Source organism: Pipistrellus hanaki (genome assembly GCF_964339955.1).
Source record: "Pipistrellus hanaki genome assembly, chromosome: 9".
Lineage (NCBI taxonomy): Eukaryota > Metazoa > Chordata > Mammalia > Chiroptera > Vespertilionidae > Pipistrellus > Pipistrellus hanaki.
The window spans coordinates 33,186,533-33,208,056 of NC_140511.1; the positions used below are offsets into that span (position 1 = coordinate 33,186,533).

General features: G+C 34.9%; 1 protein-coding gene across 23 annotated transcripts in view; it reads left to right on the forward strand.

Annotated features, from left to right (window-relative positions):
- PICALM (phosphatidylinositol binding clathrin assembly protein) overlaps positions 1-21,524 on the forward strand; it is a 95,848-nt gene that overhangs the window by 45,028 nt on the left and 29,296 nt on the right. For all 23 annotated transcript variants that reach the window (XM_084895192.1, XM_084895208.1, XM_084895200.1 and 20 more), the window contains exons 6-12: positions 1,684-1,795; positions 2,967-3,073; positions 4,987-5,028; positions 10,146-10,231; positions 13,486-13,609; positions 13,880-14,016; positions 17,029-17,132. In XM_084895192.1, the coding sequence (XP_084751318.1) occupies positions 1,684-1,795; positions 2,967-3,073; positions 4,987-5,028; positions 10,146-10,231; positions 13,486-13,609; positions 13,880-14,016; positions 17,029-17,132 (712 nt within the window). The remainder of the gene's footprint in view (positions 1-1,683; positions 1,796-2,966; positions 3,074-4,986; positions 5,029-10,145; positions 10,232-13,485; positions 13,610-13,879; positions 14,017-17,028; positions 17,133-21,524) is intronic.

The following is a 21,524-nucleotide window of genomic DNA, read 5'->3' on the forward strand; positions in this document are numbered from 1 at the left end:
TAGTTCCTGGTTAAGGATAGCGCAGATTCCACAATTCTAACAACTGATCAACAATGGGAACTTTGATAAGCAGTTCTCGATAATCAGTTCTCAACAATTATTTGTTATTATTAAAGTTTAACATTTTAAAATTAACAAAAATAATATAAAACTCGTATCCTGGCTAAATAGCCACATGGCCTCCGAAAACCGTATATTCTCTTCTCTTTCTCCCACCGTTCCCTAGCTTGTCGTGCATTCTTTCCAAAAATCTGGACTTTTTTAAAACACCGTGGGACGCAGGACAAATTGTTAAAAATCGGGACTGTCCCCCGCCAAAAGCGGAATGTCTGGTCACCTTAATTTAAAAGTATCTTCTACCTACTTTAGCTCAGTGCCTTTGTGATTGTAGTAGCCATATATTGTATATTGATATATGCCTAAGTCATCAGAATAACCAGAAACGACTGGAATAACCAGTCACTATGATGTGCACTGACCACCAAGGGGCAGACGCTCAGTGTAGGAGCTGCCCCCTGGTGGTCAGTGCACTCCCACAGCCAACTTCCACCGGCTGGCCAACCTCCAGTGGTCCCTCCAGGCTGGTACGGGGAACTGAGAGTGGGTAGCTGTGAATGTGGCCCCTTTCCCAGGGGGGCCGAGCTCCAGGTCCTCATTGGGGTTGGTGGCCAACCTCCCATGCCCTGTCTCTTCCCCTGGTTGGCAGGCCCTGATCAGCCTGCCTCCTACCTGCTATAGTGGCAAGGGAAGGAGGAGGCAGGGAGATGGGGAACTGCACAGTGGCAGGGTGCCAACAATGGTGGTGTCAGCATCTGGCATTCGTTCCTTCTGCGTCTGGCCCAGAGACCATCATTCCTTCTGCGCCTGGCCCAGAGACCATGGCCTTCTCTCCGGCCCGGCCTTAATCGTCTGGACCCAATTGATCCCAATCATCAGCCAGGCCTAGGGACCTCATCCTTGCACGAATTTCATGCACCAGGCCTCTAGTTTAATAAATAAATACCTTTTGGTTTAAAAATATTCAGTAAGTCCTTGGTGACTCAAAGGGAACATCCACCTAGAAGAGGACTTTATTTTGCAATTAGAAGTATTTAATGTTGAAATGAACTTATAATTAACCCTTTGCACTCCGCTGTCCCCCCTCAGGGGACATCGGAATTCTAGCATATCACTCGGATGTCCCCTCTCAGGGGACATTGGAATTCTAGCATATCACTCGGATGTCCCCTCTCAGGGGATATTGCAATTTATTAGTGATTACGGGGAATTGAGTTAATTCAACGCACGTTTCGCAAAGTAGCGTCGAGTAGCTGCTAGCCAATGTCCAGAATGGTTCGGAGTAGCTGGTAGCCAATGTCCAGAATGGTTCGGAGTGCAAAGGGTTAAAAGACTTTTGAGATATAGCCCATGAATTTCAAGTGTTAAAGGGTACTTTTGTTTTCAATTATTTATCTCAAAATTAATTTAATGTTGTAGATGTTTGCTTGTGGCTTTTACTAAAATCTAAACTCTTGGATTTAAGATTTTTGCACTCTTTGGCTATAACTCTGATTGCAAGAAATAAATGTCTTTTTCTTTAATACACCTAAGTATATGAATTCACTGTGTTTTAATTAGAAGGAATTCATTGTTATTTAAAACATAAGATTAGCTCTTTTTTTTTTCTTCTAATTTTCCCCTCAGGTTAATAGTAACGAACTTACAAATGGAGTAATAAATGCTGCCTTCATGCTCTTGTTCAAAGATGCCATTAGACTGTTTGCAGCATACAATGAAGGAATTATTAACCTATTGGGTAAATATTGCTGTAGCTTAATAACATTTTATTTCTTATCTTGTGTCATATGGGTAACTAATATTGTCTGAGTTGTTACTTAAGGTTGAATAAATATTTATTGAGATATATTTATTTGTTGTAACAATTTGGGCAGAAATTTTATACCTGTTGCACATGCTGAGTGATTAAATATACTTTTACAACTAGAATGTTTAGCTAAATGAACTTTATATTTTTTAGATATATCTGTATATTCTTCTGTCAGTTTTGTAATTTGTAGAAATATAAAAATTTCTTTAAAATTAACTTGGGATTTTTCTGTCCAGAAAAAAATCTTATTTCTTCATAATTTACTCTATAATGAACTTTAACTATAAAATTGATATTTTTTCTAAACTTAATTTTAAAATGCATAATTATTTTAAATGCATTAAACATTTTTTTTTAAGGATGAGTTGTTTTGAGGCATTATAAGATTATATGGTGCTTTATTGTGTATTTGATATATGGTTGATCCTTGAACAGCATAGATTTTTTTTCAACAAATATAGTAAATATATTTTTCTTATTATTTTATTTTTTGTTATTGTTCTTTTGTTAATCCCCACATGAGGAGAGTTGTATCGAGAGAGTGGAGGGTAGGCAGAGAGGAGAAATGTGAAGCTGGTTGCCTCCTGTATGTGCCCTGACTCAGGGTGGGAAGTAAACTTGCAACCCAGGTATGTGCCCTTGACTGGAAATAGAACCTGAGACCAACCTTTCAGTGCTCGGGATGACACTGCTACCACTGAGCAACATTGTCTAATGGCTCTTATGATTTTCTGAACATTTTCTTTTCTTTTCTCTAGCTTTCTTTATTATAACACTATAGTATGTAATATATGTAGCATACAAAATATATGTTAATTGACTGTTATTCTTAAGGCTTCCCAGTCTATTAGTAGGTAAAATTTTGGGAAGTCAAAATGTATATGCAGATTTTCAGTTGCATGGGAATTGGTGCTGTTAACACATGCATGGTTCAGGAGTTAACTGTATATGGAATGCAGTTATTTTTGCTTAGAAATGCTCTATTTTCCCCAATGGGATTTGAATTTGGTTTTCAAATATCATATATCAAATGTGTCCAGATTTCTTTTTGAGTGTGATAATTTTATGAAAAAGTATATTTATATCTACTTTTTGGCAGAAAAATATTTTGATATGAAAAAGAATCAGTGCAAAGAAGGTCTTGACATCTATAAGAAGTTCCTGACTAGAATGACAAGAATCTCAGAGTTTCTCAAAGTTGCAGAGGTAAACTATCTTTAAATGACTATATTTCTTAACCTTTTTTGTCTATAAGTGTATATTAAATTCAGTACTGAACATTGACAGCTAATTTTTTAAAATTTATAAATTAGGTAGGTGGCACACAGTAGTGTCAGTGGTTTTTATATTTGGAATTAGTCATCTATATTAGAAGATTTATTGTGTTAAATATGGTGAAAACTATTCAATGATAGTGCTAAAGTCTCTTCAGTGAGACTTTTACTGGAGCCACATTGTTCAAAATGTTTTGTTTCCTGGCAGAAGTGAATGTAGTGTATTTATTGTTTTTCAGTGATTATAAAAACCATGAGTATGGATAATAGAGTAATCTAATTTTGCAGATCTATTTAAGAAATAATTTTCTGAAATTGTCACAGAAGATAGTTGTGGTAATCTTACAGGCATTATCTTGCTTGTACAGAGGCAGGTCTTAAAGTGCTTTTGTTTGTTTTTACTTACCCTCTCTCTAACTATCACCACCAGAGATGTCTTACTAGGATAATTCTGGAAGATGAGTAGGCTATAATTGATCAGTTCTATCAAAATAGTTAAACTGGAACTAGCAAGTTGGTGATTTTAGCTCTATTACCATAGTGATTTTATTCTCTAGCAGATGAATACAACAGGATGGTAAGACCTTTGAAAAAAATGTGCTTTCTGGTGTTAATCAGCTATTTTATAAAGTATACTGCAGTTTATTTTGAATTTAAAATATCTTTCAAAGAGAAATTGTTTTCCCCCCATTTTTGTAGAGCCAGTCACATTAAAAGCAGAAGATAAAAGTTTATGCTATGATTCCAGTAAATTCTTTAAATACATTTTAATTTATTAACTTTACCTTTTGGCCTGTTATCTTTTGCATTTGGTAGTTATAATTATTAACTTAAGTTTTACGTTCTTGTTTACCTACAGATCTATTGGTCTCACTTTGAGATTGAATAGGCCATCAGTTCCATATGATCTGAGAAATAAGATTCTCCTGCCCTAAAATATTTTTTCATGATGCTGTCTGTGGTTGTTATTTTATTATGAGATCTTCTTAATTCTTAGAGTAAAAAGGCACAAGTAACATTTTAAAATGTGTCTGAAAGGGACAAACCTATTAGTTATTGATTAGCTGTTAAGATCTCAGTTTGAATTATTATATTTTATCAAATTTTCTACTGATGTCATTCTGGGGCTGGCCCTTGAGAAGAGAGAATTATTAGAAAACGAAACATAGCGCCAGGGAGGGAAAGAGTTTTTTAATTTGGGTACTAGAATAATAAATAGGAATGGTTTTTATCTTCTTTTGCTGGAAATTGTCTAGTCAAGTGCTTGAACATCATGAAAGCCTATTTGGGATTGCTTTGTGAAAATAATTATATCCTGGTTAGATAACAGTTTGCATTTGTATAAAACTGGCCTACTTGAATGAACACAGGTTTTAAAAAATTGTTTTCTATGGTGATTGCCTGGGAAAGCATATTTTATGGAGGAAGACAAAGTTATTGTCAATAGGTTTGTTTTTTAACTCTTTTCATGCCCCAGGGAACTTATTTGTAGTCAGCTTTTCTTCATTCTTGCCATGAGTTTTTATCATATAGCATCAAGAAGTGATAGATTTTTCAGATAATGTCAAGATACAGGTGCTTAGAAGATATGGAAATGGTAACTTAATAGTCTTATTGAATTTCCAAAAACTGTCTGGTTTTCCTCCTGTTACAACTTTAGAGCCATCAAATAACATCTAAGCATCTGGATATATTTGGAGATTAAATGTTTTTCTGAAGTCTCTAAAATATTGTTCTAAAATAGTGTTCACAGAACTAGTCATAAATGTCATTTTCTAATTGTTATTTATATAACATGTTTATTATAATTTTATCTATTAAATATAATGTTGCTTCTTCTTACAGCAAGTTGGAATTGACAGAGGTGATATACCAGACCTTTCACAGGTAAGTATATTTTTATATCAATTCACTATCTGCTATGTATTGTTAGGTGTGAAAAGCACCAAATGAATAATATGCAGCCCATGACAACAAGGAAATCAGTGTGACTTTTTCTTGACAGATTTTAATATTTTAATGTTTTGGTGATAATTGTTGTAGCATGATCATGTAGGGTGTTCTATTTACCTCTTACGTTGGTGGAGCTAGCCACTGCTATATCATTCTTTGAGTTTATTCTTTTAATCTTTCCTGTCATCATCAAAAGGAAGAATTGAACTTAGAGAATGGTATTTTTAAAACAAAATGTGCACTATTGATAGAGAATTTTCCCCCCAATTTGTTTCCTTTGACAGGATACAAGACAAACACCCAGTTTGTTTGAGTTTTCAAAGGATATTTCCTTTGCCCACTTGAAGATAGAGACTTATTTTATACAGGATTTATGTTTCCTGTTTTAAACCTTCTGCTTTGGCTATTTGACTCAGGTAGGAGTATTAAATAGGGATAAACATCAAAACATGATTTGGAAGAAAAGAGCAGGCTTTGATAATCTGTTTGAGTCCTGGCTGTTCCACTAGCTTGCCCTGTGATTTGGGGAAGTTACTCTATGCTTCAGTTTTGTCATCTCTAAAATGGAGATATTGTAATACCCACTTTACAAGGTAGTTGGGGCGATTAAATGAGTTCATACACAGCAGTAAGCACTCACTGTTAGCTATTATTATGTTGATTTTATCATCATCAAAAAAAAATTGCTCGGGCTGGCCATTGTGGTTCAGTGGTTGAGCATTGACCTTATGAACCAGGAGGTTTGATTCTTGGTCAGGGCATATGCCCAGGTTTCAGGCTCGATCCCCAGTAGAGGGAGCATGTAGGAGGCAGCTGATCTGTGATTATGACTTTTCTTTCATCATTAATGTTTCTATCTCCCTCACCATTACTCCCTCTGAAATCAATAAGAAATACTTTTTATTTTTATTTTTTTAATTACAGGAAAGAAACGACCTGCTTTTTCCCCCCTGACTTTTTCTGTTTCTGTTTGTTTTTACTGAATATTAGGAATGAAAATACCTGGCATAAACTATCCTTGTAACATTTGTATCACTTCTCTCCTTAATAGATTTTTTTTTTTTTATCTCATTTTAAATTGTTCTGGGACATCTTTTTAATAAAGGTCTTTGTTGTATTTCTCTGTATTCAGTTTGCTCTGTTTCATCCCTTTGATTTACAGGCCAAGAGTACATAATAGATCTATTTACGGGTTATCTGTCTGTACTAATAAAAGGACAATATGCAAATTTGGTTGGGAGACCTTCTGAACAAAACCATGATGGTGGGGCCAAGGCAGAGGTCTTTAGGGGGGGGATCAGGCAAGGTGAGTGGTTAGGAGCCAGTGGTCCCACATTGTGAGAGGGATGTCTGACTGCCGTTTTAGGCCCGATTCCAGCAGAGACATCCCCTGAGGGGTCTCAGATTGGAGAGGGTGCAGACTGGGCTGAGGGACATCCCCTTCCCCCTCCCAGGGCATGAATTACATGCACTGGGCCACTAGTATGTAAATAAAACACTCTGCATTTGAGATAAATTGACCTTATTAAGATTGAGTACATTACTATGCACAAAGATGTGAAAAAATTATTGCTAAAACAATCTAAATATATAAAAGGCTAATATGCTAAGTGTCCTTCCACCTGTCCAATCGGTCACTGTGATAGGCACTAATCACCAGAAGGCAGACACTCAATGCAGGAGCTGCTGTGATGGTCACTGGCCATTTACAGAGAAATGGCAGCATGGATCTGGTGCCGACAAAGCAACACTCATCTTCCCTCAAGTGGGACACAGGCCCTGCCACCACCCCGGAGTGACAGCCCACCAACTCGCAGCCAATGCTGCCAAGACCCCATGGCCAGCCCAGAAATGGTGGCTGTGGGTGCTGGGTAATGACGTAATGTAGCAACACCCAGCTTCCTCACCTAGCGACTAGCCTCCTTGCAGTTTCTTCTGCCCAGGAACATGACTTGTTTTACAGGTGGAAACATTTCAAACTGTAACCAAATGTCTGTGAAGCGCCAGTGCCTCATCTCATTTGGTCCTCACAAAAGTCCTGGAGTAGGTAGATAGACTCAGTGGAATCCTATTTTCTAATCATTAGATAGAAAACAGATTTAAAAGGCTTGGAAATTTGACCCAACTGAAAAGAATTAAGAAATGATGGACCTTGAAAATGACTTCAGGTTTTCTCACTGCACAGAATATAGTCAAACACTGCTGCAGTTAAATACAATAATAACCTGCTTCAGATTAATATTTACTGCTGTGTTGCTGACAATTGCCTGAAAGAGAAGTTGGGATGCTTCGCTGGGCTGGAAAAAGTTTAGCTACATCAAAAAGCAGGTCTAATTAAGCAAGTTTGTTCTCTTATCTATAAAAGGCTAAGTTGACTTGCACATGTGTGGTACATATAAAGCTCTTGCTGGCACCAATCACGTGTGTGTTTCTATCTGTCATCATCAATCATGAATTGGTTGACATTTCTATTATAGAGAAAGGGCAAATAGTGATATTAAAATATTTCTTCTAATTAATTTCCATTCAATGTGCATGAATTTGTGCAGTGGGCCATCAGTATGTGTATAAACTGATTTGATAGTTTCAGATTATCTATTACTCCATTTGTCAACCTTCACTTATCTTTTGTTATAAAAATATAAGACCCAGGCCAGGCTGTCATATTTCTGTACTTCATCCATGGCATTGAAATTGATTAGAGGGCCAGCTTCCTGACCCTCCCTCCCTCTTAATGGATGATTTCTGAATGATTCAGGAATTTTTCAAAAGTGAACTAAAACAAAGCTATTTGTACTTCAGGGAAGATGATGGTGGTTATTATTTTCAGGAATGGAAATTTGAGATTCCTTTAAAAGATACCAAGATATATGTAGAAGAGATTTTGGAAATAGTTTGTTATTATTTATCTTAACATGATAGTTTAGTATTTGTAAGCCTCAGCTTAAACTTTTCAGAAAAATGTTAACTATAGTTTAAATGACCACAGTTTTAATTTAGAATTCTGTAGCATAGTAATTACTTTCTAGGCTTTCAGGTTGGACATACCTTAGACCCTATGTTGGCTCCCGCTATATATTAGATATATGTTCTTGGATAAGTAACTTAATTTTCACTTTCTCAGGTTCTTTATTTGTAAAAGGTGTACTAGTAGTGTCTTCCTCATAGCAGTGAATTTATACAACGTAGCTAGCCCAGTGCCTGTTGTGTTATAGGATTTTTTTTAGATTTTTACTACTGTCATCAACATTCTCATCATCTCTGATAATAACTCTTGGGATAGTGCTTTGCCTGCTGATTTTCCAAAGGTTTTGTTGGGCTGGGTGAATTGCACATGTGCTCTCAATTCAACATAGATGTCAATGTTACAATACAATATTTTTTGTTTTAATTAATTTTCTACTGTATCTGCTATGTGCCAAGATTTTTATATATATAGCAAATAAAGGATAAAGTCATCATTTTCAAGTCATCATTGTTAGAGAAATTAGCTAGTTATGCCTCTTCCAGATATTGTTAGATTCCTGTAATCCAGAAACCATATCTCAGTATTTGGGGCAATTAAATGCCACATGCATTTGCTTCACTTAGTAACAGTTTTTCTTAAATCATCGAAAAGTTGCCCTTTTGAAAGTAATTAACTCTTTATATTAAGTTGAGATTTGCCATAGAGCCTGAGAGTTTAAACACTAGTCTTTTTTTTCCCTTTTATTGAGGTAAATATTTATATCAATGAGGTTTGATAAGTGTAAACATTTGATAAAAATAAATTCTATCACCTCAATTCTTGTGTGCCTTTCCAGTCAATCTCTGGTTCTCTCCATGCAAACCACTGTTTAGGTTTCTAATAATATAATTTTATCACATCTTGAACTTAGTATAAATGGAATCATGCAAGTATTTATTCTTGTGTTTGGCTTCTTTTGTTCATCATAGTGTTTTTGAGAACTGTTGAAAGTACTACTAAGTTATTCTTTACTGGTGCATATTTACCACAATTGTGTTTATTCATTTTCCAACTGATGAACTTTTGGATTATTTACAGTTTTTTACTATTTATAAATAAAGCTACTTAAATTATTCTTGAACAAGTCCTTTCTTGAGGAGATACATTTTTGCATTTATTTTGGGTGTATAATTAGGAATGGAATTGGATAATTAAGGTAGATAAATATATAATTTAACTTTATAATAAAAAAATCCAGATAATTTTTTCAAAGTAGATGTCTTCCTACCAGCATTATATAGGAGATGCACCAACATTTGATATTGCTAGACTATTTAACTTAAGACATTTTAGTTAGTAAGAAGTTGTATTACATTTTGATTTTAATTTTTATTTCTTTGATGTTAGTCTTCAGTTTGATTTATCAATAATTATTCAAAAATGAATCAGGAGGTACTTATTAAGTACCAGGAACCTGCTCAACAGTCTCTCTAGCTTTTAGGAGTATGGTTCTCTTTAAAATTCAAATAAGTTAAATATTTTAAAAATGAAATAATTTAAGGATCTTCTTAAATGTTTCATGTTTATATAATCTTAGTTTTCATATTTTTATTATGTTTATTAATATCCCTTACTAGGTCATTCTTATCTATAATAATAAAAGCATAATTTGCTCATTAGGCCAAATGTCTTTCTGGATGATCTTCCCAACGAAGCCAGCTCTGCAAGAGAAGCCCGGGTCCTGGATGCCAGAAGGAAGCCTATATCGGCAACCAGGGGAAGGAAGGCCTACTCTTACATGATTTTCATGCATCGGGCCTCTAGTTTATAATAATAAAAACATAATATGCTAATTATACTGGACAGCCAAACAACTTTCTGGGCGACCTTCCAGACCAAAGCCAGGGCTGTGAGGGCCGAGCCTCTTGCATGAATTTTGTACATAAGGCCATAATAATAATAATAATAATGTGTCATTCATAAGTAGCTAAAACTCCATTGTTAATTAGTTCATTATTTATGTTTCCCTCCTATGTCAGATGATACTTGATTTATTTTGATCAATGGCCTGATTATCATGAAAGTCTTATTTCTATAATTTCAGGCCCCCAGTAGTCTTCTTGATGCTTTGGAACAACATTTAGCTTCCTTGGAAGGAAAGAAAATCAAAGATTCTACAGCTGCAAGCAGGTACACTATTTTTCAGAGGGCAAAGAGCAGGAGTGATGTTTCTGAAAGAGTTGGTGAATCCAGATCAAATTCTAAGTTATTTACGTTGATTTAATAACTTTAAAAATTGGTTTAATGATAGTATCAACCACATAGAGTTGCTGTGAAGGGTTAAATGGGTAGTAAATTCTTAGAATAGTTTTTGATCTTCAGTAAATGTTAGCATTTATTAAGGTTATGATAGTGACTACTTGGTCTAAATTGTGTTCATATAACACCAGTGGTCTTGATCTGGCATCTAAAAGCATTCAGGAAACCTAGAGAATGGGCTGTGCATAAGTTAGTAAAGAGTCCAGAGATGAAACACACTTTTGAAAGGTATATGGGGGAGCAGAGGAGCCTGACTAAAGAAACCAAGTTCTCGTGTCAGGACCCCTTGCTTTTTATTAGCACAATTTGTCCTAAGGCAAGGTGGAGATATACACATCAAAGGGTAGAGTTAGGTACAGAATCCACTGTCAGATTGGGAAATAGCCTAAGACTGTTCAGGTATTTGGCCAACAGGAGGCAATAATATGTAAATTAAGATCCCCAGAGCTGTCTGACAGCAAGCAGTCATCCTTTGTAGGTTTGGAGAAATGCCTTTAGCCATTCCAGCAGGTGATAACATGTGACTCAGCCCTTGTTGAGTCCCCAAGTTCCATCAACCTTTCAATGAAACTCTTGCAATTATGGCATGGTGATATTGACTTCTGGCATTCATAGTGTAAAGAATTCTCTTAAAGATGATAACACATTGATTTGTTTGATGTTTTATAATTACAAATTTGATTAAACCTCACAACAGCCCTGTGAACTATGCAAGTAGTAACTCTGGGCCTCAACCCTAGGATGTCTGACATCAGATTTTATCATCTTTCTCTAATGTCAGTTCATGGGGTTGATTATTGACATGTTATATTTTAATCAGTCTGTTAGGCTGAGTTCCAAGACAAAGACCAATTAACTTATCAAATTGAAAGTAACACAGACCATCTCACAAAAACCTTGTAACATGATTTCTGTGTTGGGTAGTGATTGAAATAATTTTCCTGTATTCTTACAAAGATTTTTTTTTTTTTAATATATTTTATTGATTTTTTACAGAGAGGAAGAGAGAGGGATAGAGAGTTAGAAACATCGATGAGAGACATCAATCAGCTGCCTCTTGCACACCCCCTACTGGGGATGTGCTCGCAACCAAGGCAAATGCCCTTGACTGGAATCGAACCCGGGACCTTTCAGTCTGCAGACCGATGCTCTATCCACTGAGCCAAACCCGTTTCGGCCAAAGATTTCTTTTTAACAGTATAAAAAATTTTGTATGAAATGTAATGAGAACCTTCTTTTTAGACATTTTTTATATTTTTTCAGAATTTGGTGTTTTTTTGTTTTGTTTTTAGCAACAAAATTTAATTTGTAAAGAAAAATATTGGCCAAAACCAGTTTGGCTCAGTGGATAGAGCATCGGCCTGAGGACTCAAGGGTCCCAGGTTCGATTCTGGTCTAGGGCACGGTTGTGGGCACATCCCCAGTAGGGAATGTGCAGGAGGTAGCTGATTGATGTTTCTCTCATCGACGTTTCTAAGTCTCTATCCCTCTCCCTTCCTCTCTGTAAAAAAATCAATAAAATATATTTTAAAAAATTTTTAAAAAGAAAAGAAAAATGTTGTTACTGAATTTTAAGTTTTTAATTCTAAATATGCTCTTTGAATTTTCTAGTAGGTTTTTAGATGTATAAGGCCCAGAGATTTGAGAAAGTAATGAAAAATAAAGCCAATAAAGAAAATTCGTTGGGTTTCTTGCCTTCTCTGGGTGGCTCAGTTGGTTGGAGAGTATACCAAAAAAGATTGAGAGTTTGATTCTTGGTCAGAGCACATACCTAGGTTGCAGGTTTGATCCCTGGTCAGGATGTGTATGAAAGGCAACCGATTGATGTTTCTCTCTTACATTGATATTTCTGTCTTTAAAAAAAAAAAATCAATAAAAACATATCCTCAGGTGAGGATTAGAAAAAAATTGTTGGGTTTCTTGCATTTCTGTGACAAGTATATTACTTACTCCTTTATTAAATTAATTTTACATAAAATTTGAATATTTTTGCCACTTATATCCTTTAGAGTAGAGATAATGATGCTTGGTATGTGATAAAATGAAAATGAATAATGGTCATTACTGAAGAGTAGTTCTTCAGGTTAGCATTCTTTGCTACATGGGTTTATTTTACTTAGAATTAACATTTGGGAATTTAATGTTGGGGTTTATGATACTGGTAAAGTTTTGATATAAGGGAAAGGAAGCAGCTTACTATGAATCTGCTAGTGAGAGATGATGCATTGTGCATGACTAATATGCGTGAAAAGGAAATTCTAATTTAAAAGGGTAGCAGATAAAGTAAGTGCCGATGGACCAGTGACTGGAATGAAATTGACCTTCCTCTGAGGTATCCTGTGGTCCTCTGGACCAACGACATCTTTGGGTATTCATGTTTTACTGTTGTCCATCGGACCAACGACATCTTTGGGTATTCATGTTTTACTGTTCCTGTAGTAGCACTGAAAAAACCCAGGCTGTAAATTATTGGAGTCATTTCTTGTGAGAAACTCAGAATTTTTTTACTCATCTGGGTTTTCTTGAGAGTGTGTGAGCTTTTTCCTAATTATATAGGTTCCCTTCCTTGGAGCTTGGAACACTATATTTTCATCAGTCTGCAATGTCTCTCACCTTTATTGAGAATCCTTTATAAAATCGAACTCTTACTTTAAAAAGAGTGAATATGTGGCCTTAGCCAGTCTGCTCAGTGGTTAGAGCATCAGCCCATGCACCAAAGGATTGCAGGTTCTATTCCCAGTCAATGACTTGTGTCTGGTTGCAGGTTCCATTCCTGGCCTAGGTCAGGGCATGTGTGTGTCTCACATTGTTTCTCTCTGCCTGCCCTCTCTATCTCTCTATCTTTTCTCTACCCTCCCTCCATCCCACTTTCTCTAAAAATCAGTGGGGAAAAAATATCCTTTGGTGAGGATTAACAATAACAACAAAAAGTGTGAATGTGTGTGTAAATCATGTAACTGCTAATAATTCTCTAGGTTACTGGGTAGAATATTTCATATGAAGTACTGGTTTTGACTTCAGTAGTTCATAATTATGTGCCTATTGGTTGCCAGATCATTTCATAACCAGGTTATAAAGTGAAATGTTTGGCAAAAAGCCAAATTACCTTTGTCCAATTATTCTAGGGCAACAACACTTTCTAATGCAGTCTCTTCCCTGGCAAGTACTGGCTTGTCTCTTACCAAAGTGGATGAAAGGGAAAAGCAAGCAGCATTAGAGGAAGAACAGGCTCGTTTAAAAGCTTTAAAGGTAGGTGTGTGCATTCTTTTTATTTGGAAAAACAAATACGGGTGTTCATAAAATAATTAGGACTTCTATAGAGACTAATAGTATTTAATGTATAGTTGTTCAAATGAGATAAAACTCAGTACTTAATCTAATTTTTGGTCCTAAAATTGGATGACTGATAAACAGAGAATACCTTTCTGCTATCAGAACAAAATAGAAAATACTTTTGTTTAGAGAACTTATAAACAAATCTGCTTCTAGAATCCTTATGGTAGCTTCCTTTCTCGATAGGAACAGCGCCTAAAAGAACTTGCAAAGAAACCTCATACCTCTTTAACAACTGCAGCCTCTCCTGTGTCCACCTCAGCAGGGGGTATAATGACTGTACCAGCCATTGACCTGTTTTCTACCCCTAGTTCATCTAACAGGTAAGTGGAGAGGTTAAAGATTTCTATTGATACTTAGATTTAAAGACTTCTAATAGAAGTTTTGTATAACTTTTTAAGTTTAATTTGTTTTATCATTTGTAATAAAAAATTCATACAAAGGAGGTACTGATAAGTGGTTGGATAGGTATAATCCTAACATAAAAACCCAGGGTCTATAATGTTCAAAATGACTTAAGGATCAACCAACTAGAAGTCAGTCCTACAGTCAGTGCTGGGTTGCCATGGCGACCCCGCACTGACTCCTGAGGGGACTGCAGATCAGGCCGGAAGAGAGGCCTGGAGAAAGAAGCAGGGTCTGATCCGTAGCCTCTGTGGCAGCTGTTGATCAGCCTTTGCCTCTCTCTTTCTCTGGGGCCTGGCCAGTAGCTGAGCCTCTCTCTCTGGGCCTCCACACGAGGGCTGCTGATTAGCCCCTCCTCTCTGATCAGGCCTGGAGATGCTAACTGGCATAGAAACTGACCAATCAGAACCAAATCTGGGTGAATGTCAGGAGCCAGTGGCTGCTTAGAAGACAGAGCTTTTGATGCTGACTGGCATAGAAACCAACCAGTCAGAACCTAATCTTACGTGATGGCTGAGAAGGGGTTTTAAGAGCAACCGCTGTTTGGGGTAAGGTGTAAGAAAGCAGTTCAATTTTTTAATGACCAGTTTGGCAATATAGTGCATATGGTTGGCTATCAGTCCAGATAGAGGGATTATGTATTTTTGTCTGCCAAGAGCATCTCCTCCTGCTGAAAAAGCCCCACCCCCTCCCCAATCTAAGCAATCCTATTTTCTATAATCTGTCTATACTAATAAAAGGGTAATATGCTAATTAGACCAGATTGACTGATGGCCAACTTCCTTCCAGAAAAACCATAGTGATGGGGACAGAGGCAGTTAGGGGTGATCAAGCTGGCACGGGAGGGCAAGTTAGGGGCAAGATCAGGCTGGCAGGGCAGGGCAGTTGGGGGCAACCAGACTGGCATGGGAGGGCAGTTGGGGGCAAGAGCAGGCCAGCAGGGGAGGCAGTTGGGGGCAACCAGGCCAGCAGGCAGAGGCAGGGCAATTAGGCAGGCAGGCAGGTAGAGGGGTTGGGGCCATCAGGCAGGCAGGCAGGTGAGTAATTAGGAGCCAGTGGTCCCAGGTTTCGAGAGGGATGTCCACTGCCAGTTTAGGCCTGATCCTGGGCTCTCGGGCTGTGATAGAGTACAGGCCGGCCTTAAGGGACCCCTTCCCCTCTGTGAGTGCATGAATTTCATGTCCCAGGCCTCTAGTTTATAATTGAAATAGAGTAGATTATCTCTTGGCAAACATGTCATTGCTTATAAACACATTTATGAGGTGTCTAATGGTTCAAGACCCCTTATAACTGCTGGAGGTGTGTGTGTGTGTGTGAAAGAGAGAGAGAAAGAGAGAGAGAGAGACATGTATTTCAAAATATCCTTTCATTGGGTATTAAATGTCTTTTTCATGTCCATTCCTTGGTGTTAAACTCAGTCAGTAGTCTAGAGCACAGTAATAGTCTAGTTGCCTACTGAAGCCTAACAGATCAACATCAATAATCTTGTTACTTAATTTAAGCTACTTAATATTTCTAGGCAAATTAAAATAATTAGCTTTTTCAAATCTGTTCTGTCTTTTACTTCATAGTGGTTTAAAGTACAAGTGTGGAAGTCAGATTGCGGTTTGAATCCTGGCTCTGTTAATTTCTTAATCTTTTTTTTTTTTTTTTTTAACCTCAGTTTCTAAAGAAGGTAATGTATAGTGTAGGTCAGAGTTTCTCAATATTAAGTAAGCATCAGAATCACCTGGAGGGTTAATTAAACCACAGATGTCTTCCACCCTGAGTTTCTGGTGTGGGGGGAAAACCATAGAATTTTCATTTTCAGCAGGCTCCTAAATTTAGCACACAGTGTTTAGCTCCCTAAAGTTTCAGTTGTTTAGTGAATTTAGTTATGTGTTTTTCTTTCAGCTTTCTTTTTTGCTTTCTTTTTATATGCCACTTTCCTTAGTCCCCAACAAAATGACATTGAACCCATTATTACATTTTCCACTTGGGGACCTTGAAAAGAAGTTTGTTTTAGGGGAAATGAATGGGAAAGAATGTTGAATGTTTGAGGATGAAAAAATATTTTTTTCATCTAATTTGACTTTGTTTTATTTTACTTAATCTACCCAGAAGTTTTCACCTTTTTTATAGTAATTAAGTGCAAATCTTACAGCCTGTTATAGAATGCTTATTGTATATTCTAAATGTATTTGTACTTGTACTTAACCAATGTATAAGACTTTTTTTTGTATCTAAAAGACATTTCTTTAAAACAGTTTTAAGTGTAAATTACAAGTGATCTAAGCTGTGGTACGCTAATGCTTCAGTTCATGCATGGAAATTCTAGGATTGTTTTTTGAGTTATTCCTTAATTACATAAAAGTCTTGTGGTAAAAAAATATATAAGCATTTCCCTCTGGAGTTGTGTAATGGATGGCTGTTATAAATTTATAGCTGGTTGCATGTATAATTTCCCCCTGAATTATTGACATGTTTGGAGTATGAAGCAGTAGAGGTGACATTAATAGATATTTTACTTTGTGTAGGTGTATTGATATTGCAAATGCAATTGAAATTCTTTGAAGATTAAAAGAAAGAAAACAACTTTAAAAAAATTAAAATTGCCATGATATTTCATATTTTGAATCATGTCATTTAGATTCATTTCAATAAGGAAATCAGTACTTTACTGGGGAAGTTACTGATCTTTTCCTGAAGGGTAATTATTACTTGAATTCTCTGCAAAGTAAAGATATGGTTACTTGAATATTTTTCTAGGCCTTAGAAATATGCTGTTGTGTGAAGGATATGCCATTGTTATCTTACTGAAACTATTCCTCCTGAGATTTACATTTTGAGACTTTCTCTCAGTTTTGTTTGTAATGTTTTTATTTACTTGGGAAAAGGGAATGACTAAGTGGCAAAGTTTATCTAATCATCTTTTCAAAATATCTTCCTAGCTCATCAAAGCTACCAAATGATTTGCTTGATTTGCAACAACCAACTTTTCACCCACCTGGACTTTCTATGTCAGCTACTTCTCAGGTAGCAAGTACATGGGGAGGTAAGCATTAATGAACTCTATATATTGTACAGGCATCTTCCCTCCCTATTCCTATTCTGTGGTATTTTATTTATTTGCATAGCTTTGATTATACTTGATACATGAGAACTTAAAAAAATAATAAAATGGCAGTGAAGTATTTGCCCTTTGCAGACATGTTTAATTATAAATGTAATTTTAGAATTGATGTTCAATTAAATTATTACTCATTGTTGACTTTCTATTCCATAATCAGAAAATGTGTAATAGTCATTTTACTTTTGGTATAGAAAAAATAATTATTTGGAGGGGGGGAAAAACTCATCTTGTGTAAGTGTATGATAAAGTTCAAATAAAACTCAGATGGTGTTATCAGGCAATGAATGAACTATGTTCTGATGGGAAGTGTCATGACAAACTATATATACTACTGGTACTTATATTTAAAATATTGATTTAATTCAGACCTATAAGATTTTGGTATTCCAAGATTTTCCTCCTAGTACCAACAGGAATATTTATCTTTGATGACTATATCATGACCATGACCATGGCATCTTTAAAGGGGTGAGCCTAGTCTATGTCAGTTTTTAAGCAATTTTGCTTAGATATTTAGTATGCTTTCAAATCATTTCCTTTGGTAAATTTTGGTGCTTCTATTTGTTAGTATATGTGTAAGGATTATTTTATAAACACTCAAAAGATATTTGGGAGGGAAAGGAGATATTCTGAGAAAGGGCACTATCTAGGGCAGCGGTTGCTAAACTTTAATACCTGATGGACCACCAGTGGCCCTAGGACCATCAGTTGGCGACTGCTGGTCTTGGGAACTATAGAGAATGGCAAACTTACTTTAAAATTTATATGTGGCTCATATGTAAAATCTGAATTGATTGTCTCTCTCATATCAAAGATAAAGAACATAGTGAGTTTTTATGACATATGAATTAGACTTTTTGCATCTTTGTTTTAATAATTTGAGTTTTAAGAACTTTTATGTTTTGTGTTTTTTATAATTATTTCTTAAGGCTCCCTTTTGTGTAATAGAATATAATCTATATGAAGGTAGATGTTTTCAAATATTTTTCAGGGCTCTACCCCCAATATCTGATTTATAATAAGTACTTTATAAATACTTGTTGAATGGCATTTTCTTTACTTCTAGACTGGGTCATTTCTGGTTCAAAATATTGGTCAGGGAACAGCAGGAGTAGTGAAACACTAAAACACTAGATTTTTAGACTCATTTTGTGAGCCATAACTTAGTTAAAAACTAGTGGTTTCTGGAGGCAAGTTTAAATTTGCTAAATCTTGAGATCTGGGAGTAGTAGTTTCTAAAAATTATAACCTACTTTAGAGTCAATAAATATTTTAGATTTAGCTAAGTGAACTGTAGACAGCTAATTTAGATTAAAGAAAAGAGTTTCTTAATATTCTAATTAGTTCTAGTTTTGGGATTTTTAATCTTCCAAAACTTATGTGCTTATTTTTTGTTCATTATAAATTACTTTAGGAAAGGGTAGTAGAAATAGAATGGCTGTTTAAGCAATTTCAGCTTGCTTCACAATTTGGGGGGGGGGGGGGAGTAGTTTTTCTAAGTTAAAGCTGAGACATTGTCTTTCTCAATAGATGAAAAATTTTTACAAAAGGCTAATGAAAATTAATATAACATTTCAAAACTTAATTCTGAAATTATTTTGTCTGGATACCATATATCATTAATTCTAACAATGACAAGATAAAGTTTTTGCTTGGAATTATTTTGAGCTCATATGTGAAGGCAAATAAACTGCTGCTATAGGAGAATAAGTTTAACTAATTTCAGCCTGTAAGAATTGTTCTATGTCCTGTGATGAGAAATATCCATAGCCATCTATTTGTGAATAGAATATGTTGAAGTACATTTAATTATGTTTTCTTTTTCTGTTTTTGTTTATTTTGGCTTTTGTACTATTTTCATCATAATTTTCCCCATACTTTAACATTAGGCTTGCTGTGTACAAGTGAGACTATTAAAAATGTTTTTAAAAAAGTATATATATATATATATCTCAAATACAGTGGGAGCAAGTGCAGAAGCTGAAAAGCTAATCATTACATATGAGGAAAAGATGTTGATCCTTACTATGAACTCAATTTAAGAAGACTTAAAGATATTTGGCTTCTGAGTTGGTAATAGTTTCAGAGTTTTGAGTTTTGCATATTGGTAGCTTAATAAGAGTATTTTAAACAAAAATCTTGAATGCTTCCTAATAGAATATTCATCTCCATGCCATTCAGATTAAATTTTTTACTTTATTATTAAAATTAAAATTAGATTGAGATAAATTAATAAGTCTTATATATAAGAAGCTTTGATCATAATGATAAATCTTTAAAAGGTTTTTGAAATTAAGCATTTACCTGAACATTTGAAATATGTATCATTTTGCATTGTTTGTTTTTATAGCATGTGACAAAACAAAGATGATTATTTTTTATTCTAAAATCTCATTCTATTCTTATCTTTTCATTCACTAAAGATGGGTGTTAATAGATTTGATATTTAATTTAGTTCTTATTCTTACCATAAACACCACAGACATGATGCATATTTCCAAGTACAGATTAGTTAGTGATACAGAGTTAAAGGGAGGTAAGAGTTGTATGCTTATGTGAAGGCATTTAAGATTCCACCAAAAAGAGAGAGAACACAAGCTTTCCTGTTCCTCTCATTGCATTATTAACAAGCCTTTGATTTTTAAAGAAGTGTTCTGGACTCTAAACAAGCACTTGATATTGAATACTAGTATCTCAGAAGATTTATGTTGTCATCACTAAGAAAACTGAATTACAACAGGAAAACAATGCAATATTATCAACTCAGTGCACTTTGTATATTTTAAGCAAGATTTCTAAACTTAATTCAGGCAAAAAAAACAATTATCTATTCTGAAGTTTAATTTGCTTTAAGTCCCAACTAGCATGAAACAACATTTTATGAAAAAAAATAAATTTTCTGTGTATAAAGAGTATTTAGAATCTCAAGACTATAATATGACTGGACAGGTTTTATTTTAATCCTTTTTTTTTCACTATTCTTCTATGACTCTAGTATAACAAAATTAAACTTCCAAATAAATAATGATTTAAAATAATGGAAAATTCATTTTTAAAAAGTTTTAAGAACTTAAAGTTACCCGTCTAATGAGTAAATTTAAGTTGGAAACTAGCTGGGATTTTTTTGTTTTAATGAATGTTTTTATTATTTTATAGTAACTGTTTGTTCATTAACATCATATAGAGTACCTGTCGTGTTTTGAAAAGTAGATAAGAACTGGTTTTTCTAATTGTCTGATTGACCTAAATACACATGCACTTACACATATGTGCATACTCTTCTTGAGGATGTTTTGCTTAATAGAAAATGATTGATAGTATGTGCTTAGGCAAAACACTTATCAATCAGTAGAATAGCAGATAACTAATAGTGTCCTTTCCTGAACATGTTTTTTCTCATAAAAGTGGATCTGTTCTAAAATTGTGTGTTCTTTTTTTTTTTTTAATGACTTCTCTCATGGCTTTTTTTGCATAGAAATCTAGAGAGTTTTTTGTTGTTGCTTATTGTCCAACAAAGTATGATGTACTATAAAAAGTAAATGTTTAAAAATAGCACCGTCAACTGAACCAATCAACTCTAAACTTAAATGAGCTTCTTATACAAGAAGGAGTTAGAGAAGTCATCATTATATGTTTATTTTAGTACAAAAAATACAATATATATATTTTCTACTGTTTATTTCTGAATTATTTTTTTTGAATCTTTTCCCTCATTGTTCATATATCCTCTCTCTGCTATTGTAGATGTTATTGATGATGCCATTCCAAACTTAATATAGGAAATATGTTAACATGATTTCATCTGCGTTTGAATAGTACACCAGTGAACTTGGATATTTTTGTAGGACTTGACTTTTGGCCATGAATTGATATTCCATACTAATGCTTATTTTCTAGAAAGGTCCTTAAATGATACAAAAATTTTTAAAAATTTAAAAGATTTATGATAATTTAGCCAGTGACCTCAACATTTTCTTTATATTTTCTTTTGTAAACAGTTGTGGGGTTTGTGGAACACTTGTCTTGAATTTATTGAATTTATGGAAAGTATGTGTATATCATAGTGAGTGAGCGCGTCTTAGGCCATTGCTGCCTTCTTGTTCCATCATACATCCTTAGAGTAAAATACAGTGCTTGATATCCTTTAGGTACCATGGTCGTCTTCATTGAGGGTCACAAACTAGAATAGACAACAGGTTGTTTTCTTGTCATTTTTTTATTGTGTTGTAAGAAAAAATTATACTATATTTTTGCTACTCTTTGTTTTTTCCTCACTCTGTTTACTTAAGGTAGGATAAATGGCTTTCTATCATT